The sequence below is a fragment of the Polypterus senegalus genome, unplaced genomic scaffold (genome assembly GCF_016835505.1).
Source record: "Polypterus senegalus isolate Bchr_013 unplaced genomic scaffold, ASM1683550v1 scaffold_2436, whole genome shotgun sequence".
In the NCBI taxonomy this organism is placed as follows: domain Eukaryota; kingdom Metazoa; phylum Chordata; class Cladistia; order Polypteriformes; family Polypteridae; genus Polypterus; species Polypterus senegalus.
In genome coordinates this window covers 42,530-54,176 of record NW_024383949.1, presented here as the reverse complement: position 1 = coordinate 54,176, position 11,647 = coordinate 42,530, and the positions used below count along the sequence as shown (strand labels likewise).

General features: G+C 39.8%; 1 protein-coding gene across 1 annotated transcript; it reads left to right on the top strand.

The window, feature by feature from the left end:
* Positions 1-240: 240 nt before the first annotated feature.
* On the top strand, positions 241-5,333 carry LOC120521737 (zinc finger and SCAN domain-containing protein 21-like; the record flags this gene model as incomplete). Its single annotated transcript, XM_039743134.1, has 3 exons — positions 241-699; positions 2,889-3,023; positions 5,263-5,333. Coding segments are annotated over 3 exons (665 nt in total), but the record flags the coding sequence as incomplete, so codon positions are not given.
* Positions 5,334-11,647: the final 6,314 nt, after the last annotated feature.

The following is an 11,647-nucleotide window of genomic DNA, read 5'->3' as shown; positions in this document are numbered from 1 at the left end:
TTACCCACAACAGATTGAGCTTTTTGTTTCAGCCTGTTAGCCCTTCACTCCACTCCAAGATTTTCACATCTGATAATTTTGAAATAAATATGAGAAAAAATGAGTTACTGTCAGCTTGCTATGAACTGTCTAACTTTACATAAAACATAGCATAGAGTATGTTTTAAAATGATAATTCAAGTGTCTTTAAACATAAGTGATAAAGTTTTAATGAAGTTGATTCCTGTTCTTTTTACACAGAAAAAGAAAAAGCTACTGTACGCTTTAACATCTCAATGGATGTGAAACAGGAGACCTGTGATGTGGACATGAATATCATGGAGATACCTTTAAATATTGAGGAGGAGGACTGTGAATCGGAGTCCATCTACACTAAACAGGAGAGTCTGAGCATCAAGGAGGAGGACAGTGAACTGCAGTCAGTTGGCATTAAAGAAGAACCTGAAGAGAAGTCTGTCAGTATTGAGAAGCATAACCATGCAAATTTGATGAGTGTTGAGGAAGGCGTTCTTCAAGATGGGTTTCAAGATGGAGTGGTGACAGGGTTAGACTCTTCTCAAAGCAGACACTGTTCATCTCCAGAGCCTTCTTTCAATGTAAAGTCTGAAACATTAGAGTCTGATACAAAGAGGGCTGAGGAAACTACATCTGATAGAACTCAGGAAAATCAGCCACCACGTACAACAAAGTCTGGAAAAAGTAAGTGTAAAATAAAAATGTGCAAGTTTTAGGATTGGGGTTTATTGGCCTGAAAGGTTGAGTCTTGTGGTTTTTATGAGAAATACTGTGATTTATTGTGTGTTTAAATGTTGTTTTAGATTTAATCTGTGTTAATATAAGGTTTAGCAATTTGCTATTCTGCTATTGTAGTTATTTTACGGCGAAGTCCAAAATAGGTGCTTTGTAAAGAGTGATATACAAATACACAACTGCAAGAAAAGTTGTGAACCTTTTGATGAATATGTATCTGCATGAATTACTCTGAACAATGCAGTCTGATATTTAGTTATGGTGCAATTACAGGCAAGCACAGTCCTCCTAAACTAATAACACACAAACAGTTGGACATCTTCTTGTCAGTCCTCAACACATCATGAAATATTCACAGTCCATTCTGTGGCCCTCCTTTATTTACGTACTTGTTGACCCTTCTTTAGCAGTAACAGCCTCCAACAAACCTTTTTGTATAGCTGCAAATTAGCCTTGAATTTTAGCCCATTCCTACTTTACAAACCTTTTCAGTTCCTTCATCCCTGAGAGATCATTTCTGATCATTTCTCTTTAGGTCAGGCCACAGAATCTCGTTGTCTCTTATCAGCCATTCCAGAACACCAATTTCTGTATGTTTAACCCTTTCACTTTTTAATGTCTTCCTTTGTTTGGGCTCATTGTCCTATGTCATCCCTCAGCTTTTGTTAAGCTTCTGCTTTCCTGATATATTTCTGTCAGATTTCTTGATATTATTTTTGAATGATATTATTAGAACATTAGAAAAGTCTAGGTGACAACAGGCCATTCAGCCCAACAAAGCTCGCCAATCCTATACATTTATTTATTCCAAAAAAACATCAAGTCAAGTTTTGAAAGTCCCTAAAGTCTTACTGTCTACCACACTACTTGGTAGTTTATTCCAAGTGTTACACATTACTGATTTTCATTTAAGGGGATTTGCAAACATTTCAGTTACACCTTGTAGAAATGACAGCACTTTTTCTGTATTGCTCCCCCCCATTTAAGGACACCATAACATTTGGGACAATTGGTGTCACAGGTGTTTGTGATTCCTCAGGTGTGTTTCATTGCCGTAGTCAAGCAGGAATAAGACACCTCAGCTGGTTTACTACCTTTGAACTCTGTAGTTGCCATTGTTCAACATGAGGACAAGAGTTGTGCAAATGAATGTCAAATGAATGTTATGAGACTGAAAAACAATAATAAGACCAATCAAGACATTATTAAAACCTTTGGATGACCTAAACCAATCGTGTGGAATATCCTTATGAAAAAAGAACGCACTGTGAGCTTAGTAATTCCAAATGGACTGGTAGGCCAAGGAAGACCACCACTGCTAATGACAGAAGAAGTTGCGTCAGGTTGCATTTTGATCACAGTTTACATACCCCAATGGTAACGATATTGCATGTATCTCAACCATCTTAAATATGCTACCCCATACAGATGGCATGACGTGCCTCAGGGTGACTGAGAGATTCCTCTCCGGTCAGGCAGTTCACATTGAAAGCAGCCATCGCCAGATAACCCACAGCTGTTAAGACTTGTAAGAGAACTGGGATTGTGTGATTTCTGCATGATGGTCTCTCTAATGAAAGCTGCAGTTCAGCACACAATTCAAAGAGGATGACAGTAGGGAGTCTAAATCAGCTCAGAATTCAGTCATCATCATGAGCCAAAATGTCATTGTGATACATCAAAACTCACTCCTTGTGTAGCCTGTGAAACATCAGAATGTGAAATGTCCAGTTAAATGAGATTTTCTATTCAGTTCTTTGTTTTGCCACCTGGAGTTGCTGAAATGCCAACACCAAAAATGTCCGCATTGGACATATCAATGCTTAAACCTTGCGATAACTTTAAGCCAGTTTTCACAGCAAGTTCTGGTTTTATAAATCCTGAAGTTTGTGTAAGAAATGGCTTACGCGCATGGTTTCTGAAGATATGTAAATTTTATGCATGTGCACCTGGTGAGTAGTTGTAATATAGAATGTAACATTAAAAAATGAAGTGTCTTTCCATGTGCTACTAAAGTTTTATAATTGCTTATCAAAGGTTGTTCCTAATTTCAGCCATCATGTATTTATATGTGAGTTAATGTTGAAGTAAGGCACTGAATTGAAAATAAGCACTTTTTTCTTTTACATTTTATACAGGAAACAAAGATCACTGCAATGTGGAATGTGGCAGAGAATTCTCTGGCAGGAGTGCTCTTCAGAACCACACAAGAATTCACACTGGAGAGAAGCCATATTGCTGTAATGAATGTGGTAAACAGTTTTCACAAATAGGCCACCTGCAGAACCACACAAGAATTCACACAGGAGAGAAGCCGTATTCCTGTAATGAATGTGGTAAACAGTTTTCATATATAGGCAGTCTTCAGAGACACACAAGAGTTCACATTGGAGAGAAGCCGTATTGCTGTAATGTATGTGGTAAACAGTTTTCACGAATGAACTATCTTCAGAACCACACAAGAGTTCACACGGGAGAGAAGCCATATTGCTGTAATGAATGTGGTAAGCAGTTTTCACAAATAGGCCACCTTCAGAAACACACTAGAGTTCACAACAGAATAAAACCAGTAGCAGTTCAATTTTCAGTCCAGAAAAACTAGAACACTTCAGGAATCAAGTGAGGTTCGGTCCTTTCCAGAAAAGTAAGCAAAAGAAATTATTGTTGAGAAACTAATCTCTGAGAGAAGCTATATTGCTGTTGAAATATGGCAAACAATTCTGTCAGAGGAGTTCTCTTCAGAGACACGCAGGGATTCACATCAGAGAGAACAACTACTGAACTTTCCTGACTAAAATGTGAGGTCTACTCCTGCCCGGACAGTAAGCACATGTACAGTTGTGCTTGAAAGTTTGTGAACCCTTTAGAGTTTTCTATATTTCTGCATAAATATGACCTAAAACATCATCCGTTTTTCACTCAAGTCCTAAAAGTAGATAAAGACAAACCAGTTAAACAAATGAGACAAAAATATAATACTTAGTCATTTATTTATTAAGGAAAATGTTCGAATATTACATTTGTGTGAGTGGCAAAAGTATGTGAACCTTTGCTTTCAGTATCTGGTGTGACCCCCCTTTGCAGCAATAACTGCAACTAAACATTTCCGGTAATTTTGGATCATTCCTGCACACCGGCTTGGATGAATTTTAGCCCATTCCTCCGTACAAAACAGCTTCAACTCTGGGATGTTGGTGGGTTTCCTCAAATTAACTGCTCACTTCAGGTCCTTCCAAAATATTTTGATTGGATTAAGGTCAGGACTTTGACTTGGCCATTCCAAAATATTAACTTTATTCTTCTTTAACCATTCTTTGTTAGAACGACTTGTGTGCTTAGGGTCGTTGTCTTGCTGCACCTTCTCTTGAGATTCAGTTCATGGACAGATGTCCTGACATTTTCTTTTAGAATTCTCTGATATAATTCAGAATTCATTGTTCCATCAATGAAGGAAAACCATCCTGGCCCATATGTAACAAAACCGGCCCAAACCATGAATCCACCACCACCATGTTTCACAGTTGGGATAAGGTTCTTATGCTGGAATGCAGTGTTTTCCTTTCTCCAAACACAACGCTTTTCATTTAAACCAATAAGTTCTATTCTGGTCTCATCCTTCCACAAATCATTCTTCTAATAGCGTTCTGGTTTGTCCATATGATCTTTAGTTAGCAAACTGCAGACGAGCAGCAATGTTTTTTTTGGACAGTAGTGGCTTTCTCCTTGCAACCCTGCCATGCACACCATTGTTGTGGTGATGGTGGACTCCTGAACATGAACATTAGCCAATGTGAGAGAGGCCTTCAGTTGCTTAGTTACCCTGGGGTCCTTTATGACCTTGTTGACTATTACACGTCTTGCTCTTGGAGTGATCTTTGTTGGTCGACCACTCCTGGGGAGGATAACAATGGTCTTGAATTTCCTCCATTTGTACACAATCTGCCTGAATGTGGATTGGTGGAGTCCAAACTCTACCAAGATGGTTTTGTAACCTTTTCCAGCCTGATGAGCATCAACAGTTCTTTTTCTGAGGTCCTCTGAAATCTCCATTGTTCGTGCCATGATACACTTCCACAAATCTGTGTTGTGAAGAGCAGACTTTGATAGATCCTGTTCTTTAACACAGGGTGCCCACTCACACCTGTTTGTCATCCCATTGATTGAAAACACCTGACGCTAATTTCACCTTCAAACTGCTAATACTAGAGGTTCACATACTTTTGCCACTCACAAATATGTAATATTTGATCATTTTCCTCAATAAATAAATGACCAAGTATAATATTTTTGTCTCATTTGTTTAACTGATTTCTCTTCATCTACTGTTAGGACTTGAGTGAAAATCTGATGATGTTTTAGGTCATATTTATGCAGAAATATAGAAATGTCTAAAGGGTTCACAAACTTTCAAGCACAACTGTAACTGACTGGAATCCATCCTAAGTGGTGTTGTGTCAAATACAAATCAACACCGCGGAGAATCAGAAGTTTATATCCTTTATCCCTTTCCAGAAACTAAAAAAACAGTGCATCATACAAACCGCTTCTCACCAAAGGCTCTACAGCCTCCACCATGTGACTAGCTCTGTTTTCATAACATACATATTACATATAGAACTATTACAATATATTATACATATTTCATCAGAAAAAAAAACTCTTTACAATATACACAGCCTCACATAATAAACAATAGTTTAACTTTATAATATTATTATGTACTTAAGTACATGTGATTTCTCAATTTTTTCATTTTTAATAAATTTGCAAAAATTTCAAGTAAACTTTTTCACGTTGTCATTATGGGGTATTGTGTGTTGAATTTTGAGAAAAAAAATGAATTTAATCCATTTTGGAATAAGGCTGTAACTTAACAAAATGTGGAAAAAGTGATTTACTGTGAATACTTTCCGGATACACTGTATTTTATTTTTATATAACAAAAATTAAAATAACATAGCTTTCTGAAAATAATAAATAAATAACAGGTTGTCATACAAATAGCTTCTCGCCAATGTTTATTACATGATAAATCAAATCAATTACTAATAATCATAAACACAAACTATTAATACAAAATATAATCAAATGTAAAATTAAAATCTAAATATACACATTGCCATGTTGTACATCATGCTGAATTATATTAGAATGCTGTGGCAATACACTAAAAGAAGAAATGCTATTGTTTTATTTTTTATTTTTTTTATTTTTTTGTTACTAAAACATACAAAACTGTATATAAGAACTCAGGGTGGGGGGGTCTAATAAGTTATTTAACATTTGAGAATTACCACATAATATACATGTCAAATAAATAGAATAAGATTAGAAATTGGGGTTTGGGCAGAAAATACGACTTACCCCTAACTGCATCCACCATGCATCTGGGGGGTGCATGCAGTCTGTGGAGAGTAGCATTAATTTGCATCCGTACTCCAAAATATGATTGGTATGATACTAAATACACATTAAGAATTGCTTCTGGGGAAATTCATAACTAAAAGCTACAAAAATAAATAAACACATACATACATACATGCATACCTAACATCTTAGTTTGAGACATTGACTGATTTGTGCTTCACCGTTTGTTCACTTGTTACTGTTACACCAAAATGTTCAATAATCTAACTGAAATAATTTAACATTCAAGCAACTGATTATAAAAACTGTTTTGTATTAGAAAGTAAATCACTGAGTTATTTCTGCTTTATATAAAAAATATTTATTTCCTTGAAGGAAATATGATAAATTGCAATTAATACAAAGTGACCTTCAATTAGAAACTTGAACTGTGCGATTAATTGAATTTTTTAATCAAACAGCTGCCCTCATTGAAATATATAATTTGTAACCATTACAAATGATGTAAATCATAAAAAAATCTGTACAATATACAGAGCCGTTTCTTGCTCTGTGCAGACTCAGCAGAAGCAGAGGGACATCAAAGCCACTAAGGGCCTCCCAAGCTGCAAGTTCAGCCTCAGTATATTTGAGGAGTATGAACATTACCTGTCTGTTTTGTAGCCAGCTAAGCCCCATCATTGATTATCACCAAGCTTTCTTGTCGTGCAATGAATGACGTTTACCGACAGGTATGATGGGAATTCTAACTGAGAGCCGCACATCACGTCAGGAGGAAAATAACAGGAGAGAAAGTTGCATTAATAACTAAGATGGCATGAAAGCCGTAAAAAAAAAAAAACTTCAAGAAGAAAAATGTGCACAGAATAAAGGTAAAGCATTTGTTAACAATGTTGCAGTGGATCAGTGGTGGGAAGAAACGAAGTAAAACAAATTTGTTATTGTTTTTAAATAGAATTTTCATGTAATCTACCTGTGTATTTACTCGAATTTTTATTTGTCTTAGACTTTAACTCACTACAATGTGACTATGCGGGTTCTGCTCCACACCACTGCCATCGGCTGTTCAGGAGACCTTGAACCCAATACCGTCGATAATGTCACCGAGTTGAGCTAAGCAGTGAGGCAACAATAGCAAGGGGATGATGTAAAAAAAAAAGTGCATAAGTGCTTTTATTTAAAAACAGCAACAAATCAAAAACAAAGTCTCCACAAAGTGCAGTGCTTCAAAGTCTTCATCAAATAAATAATCCATTAAAAGAAATGTGGAGGTTTAAAAATACAAAAACAAACAGTCCTTTAAAAACCAGAGGTTAAAACCGTTGCTGGAAGCATTCTCAAATCAATAAGCCCGGTGCTGTTCTACGCTAGCGGCTCACCTGCTTCTCCCGGTTGGGCTTTGTAACGGGCGAGACGCTCTCTCTGCAGCTGCCCTTTCTCTCACACATACACAGGTCTGGAGTCCTTCCGATCCTGGCTTCTGTCTGGCACTCATCCCAGGCCCGAGACTTGGACTCCTTGGTTTCCAGGACACCCACACCAAGGACTTCACCTCCAAGCCTCCCGACTCCCACCGCCGCCCCGGCCTTACGCGGACAGTCTCTTCTTCTTTGGTCACTCTTGCTACATGATTGTTTAGCGGGAGCGGCTTCTACTTCAACTCCCGGGTGTCGGCCTAACACCCAGGCTTCCATGCAGCTGCCCGCGAGCGCTTGTTCGCTTGCTAACTCTCCCGCACGCACCTTCTCTCTCTCCTGCTTTCTCCAGTCACCTCCGTCTTTCTCTCTCTCTTTTGCTTGTTCCTTTTTTTTTTTCCTCACCCTTTGTAAACGACTCGCACTTCTATATATTGAGGGGGGCCATAGCAGCTGCAGCACATTAGCCACAGGAACAATCACAGATGTGGGCAGTCTCTCACCTGTGCACTAGGTGAAAAACGCCCACACCGCAGATCGCCCTGCGGCTTGCTATGGCCACCACGCTCCCTCACTAAGCCGCCGCGAATGCGGTGATTATTTATTTAAATAAAAACGGCCTTTGCTGAGCGAGCTGTGGACCCATAACACCACGTACATTTCAAAGGAAAAAAATTTGTGCACCCTACAATTAAAAAATAGATAAATAATCCGTAACTTACTATGTTGCTGACAAGTTTCTGCATCCGAAAAATAGGGCAATATAGGTCAGATAATTTTACTGAATTATTCGCATGTATATACGAAGTTGAGGGACCAGCCTGTTATTTGTTTGCACATTTTATCTCTTTGATTTCTGCATATTTAAAACATTAAGTACATGGGTGGGAAGCTAAAGGAACAGCACAGGCAACAACTGTGATGATTTCAACAGCTAAGATATCGTCAAACCAATGTGAAGCAATGGAGGGTTTATTAATGATATCGAAGATACAAGTAGGTCAGAAAATACGCCCGTTACAAGTGGCTGGCACGAAATCGATCCTTGGTGAATGAGTCGCCTTTTGTCCCAGCCATAAAAACAAGAGGTAATGGCGTTCAAAATTCCGATCTTAGAACATGCAGAGGTAACTGTTTGATTTGCCATTTGGATATATTGATTGTTAAAATGGTAACGGAAAATTTAGTGAAAGAAACTATGAGTTTCGTAAACGTGCAACACAGATTTTTATTTACATTGAGAAACTTCTCAAAAAAATTAAAGGAACACTTTAATCCGAGTATAGCATCAAGTAAATGAAACTTGTGGGCTATTGATCTGGTCAGTTAAGTTGCAGAGGGGCTTGTTAAGTTGCTGCTTTGGTGCACTAGAGGGGCAACAATGAAACAACCCCTAAAACAGGAATGAATGGTTTAACAGGTGGAGGGAGGCCACTGACATTTTTTCCTCCTCATCTGTTTTTTCACTAATTTTTGCATTTGGCTATGGTCAGTGTCACTAGTGGTAGGTTGCCATACCTGGACCCTACAGATGTGGCACAGGTAGTTCAACTTCTCCAAGATGGCACATCAATACGTGCCTCCCATTTCCAGAAGGCTTACTGTGTCTCCTAGCACGATCTCGAGGGCATGGAGGAGATTGCAGGAGACAAGCAGTTGCTGTGGGAGAGCTGGACAAGGCTCCTCGTAGAAGGTCCTTAACTCATCAACAGGGCTGACCATTATCTGCTCCTTTGGGCAAAGAGGAACAGGAGGAGCACTGCCAGAGCCTACAAAATGACCTCCCGCAGGCAGGCCACTGGTGTGAATGTCTCCGACTAAACAATCAGAAACAGACTTCATGAGGATGGCCTGAGGGCCCAACATCCTCTGGTGGCCCTGTGCTCACTGCCTGACACCATGAAGCTCAATTGGCATTTGCCACAGAATAGCAGAATTGACATGTCTACCACTGATGTCCTGTGCATTTCACAGATAAGAGAAGGTTCACCCTGAGCACACGTGACAGACGTGAAAGGGTCTGGAAAAGCCATGGAGAACATTATGCTGCCTGTAATCTTGTTCAGCATGACTGGTTTGGAGGTGGGTCAGTGATGGTCTGGGGAGGTATATCCATGGAGGGACGCACAGACCTCTACACGCTAGACAATGGCAACTTGACTGCCATTAGGTATTGGGATGAAATTCTTGGACCCATTGTCAGACCCTATGCTGGTGCAGTGGGTCCTGGGTTCCTCCTGGTGCATGACACCAGTGTTCCTTTTTTCATCAGATTATTTAGATGTATACTATATGACATATGGTTTTGAAGAAAATTGAGCATTGCATAAAGAAGTCACACTATTTAGCTAATATATAAGTTGATATGACAATATGTCTTTGACACTATTATGACAATGCGGGTTCCACTCCATGCTCCAATCCGGCTTCTGGAAGCTCTGATCCCGACACAGTCGGTAATGTCACCAATGAGCTAGGCAGTGGGGCACAACAATAAAGCAAGGGGATGGTGCAAAAAGTGCTTTTATTAAAATCTGCAAAATCAAAAGTGTTCAAATACTGCAGTCAGTCAAATAAATAATCCAATAAAAGATGGGGAAAAACGTGGAGGTTAAAAATCCAATAAATAAATCCTTTTAAAATACGAGGTTAAAACAATGGCTAGAAGCTGTCCTTTTTTACACTCAGCCCGGTGAATTCTTCTACTGGTGACTCCCCTGCTTCTCCCATCCAGGCTATGCACCAAGGGAGCCACCCTACCTGCAGCTGACCATTTTCACTTTACTGGTCTAGAAGCTTTTCGGTGCCTGGCTCCGTTCAGCTCTCACTAGACCAAGACTTGGGCTCCCCAATGACCAGGATGCTCATGCTGGGGCTTCCACTTCCCAAGTTCCTGACTCCCGCTGCCTTCGCTGCGGTGAGCCAACCTTCTCCTGGTTACTCCTGCTCCCAACAAATGCTCAGCAGGTATGACCACTACCATCGGCCCTGGGTGTTGGCCATACACCTGCTATGCCTCGTCTCTCCCAGTTGCCTGCTTTCATCCAGGAGACTGCTCACTCGCTCACTTGCTCTCACTGGTTTTCTCTGTCCTGCTTCCTGCCACCTTCCTCACCCTTATTCTCCGTTCATGTTCTTTTCTTGTCTCTTCCCTGCTCTGTTTCCTATTTCCTTCTACCTTCCTAGCTGCCTCGCTTTTTTATTTATTGCAGGGACATGGATCAGATGTGCCAATTTGCAGCTCCAATTACGGATTCAGACGACTCCTCACCTGTGCGCTTAAGTGAGGACCGTCCGCATCACACATCACCCAAGAACAGCTCAGCCACACATACCACTCCCCCTCTCTAAGCTGAGAGCGCAACAATTAATTATTTAAAAAGTGGCCTTTTTGACATGAGCTGTGGACCCGCTACACCACAACTATGTATCAGACTAAGGAAATTACAGCAATCCACGATAACGATAATGAATTGTCAGCAACTACCTGAATTCTATTTTCAGTCCATCACTGAACTACATCAACTGAAGTGTGTGTGTAGTGTCAAATCTCTAGTTATATTTTGTAATTCGTATTAAGTGTTTGTTAGACTCTCAAAAATATAGAGGTCAATGCCTTAAGAGTGTGTTGAGGCTTCACAAAGCCTCCATTAACTGCTCATGTTTGCTCAACATTTCGACCGCCTTCATGGCTCATTAACCAGTGTGCATGTCTGCTCAGCATTTCAAACCGTGCTTCATAGTTCAATCCCAGTGTGCATGTCTGCTTAGTGTTTCGACCCGCACACATCGATTCATGTCTGCTCAGTGCTTCAAGCCACGTTGCACACTTCATTTACCAGTGCACATGTCTGCTCGGCATATCGAACTGCAGTAGATTGTTAATTAATCGGTGCACATGTATGCTCGGCATTTTGAACTGCACTAGATGATTCATTAACCAGTGCGCATGCCTCCTCAGTGTTTCAAACCATGTTCCACACTTAATGGTTGGTGCTTGAGAGTCACGTGTGCTTTGCAAACGCTAGAGTCTGTTGAGAGTTGTTGGTTTGTTCTGTGGCGTGAGATTTAAATAAAAAAAAATACATTTTGCTCTTAAAAACCTGTGTTTTGGT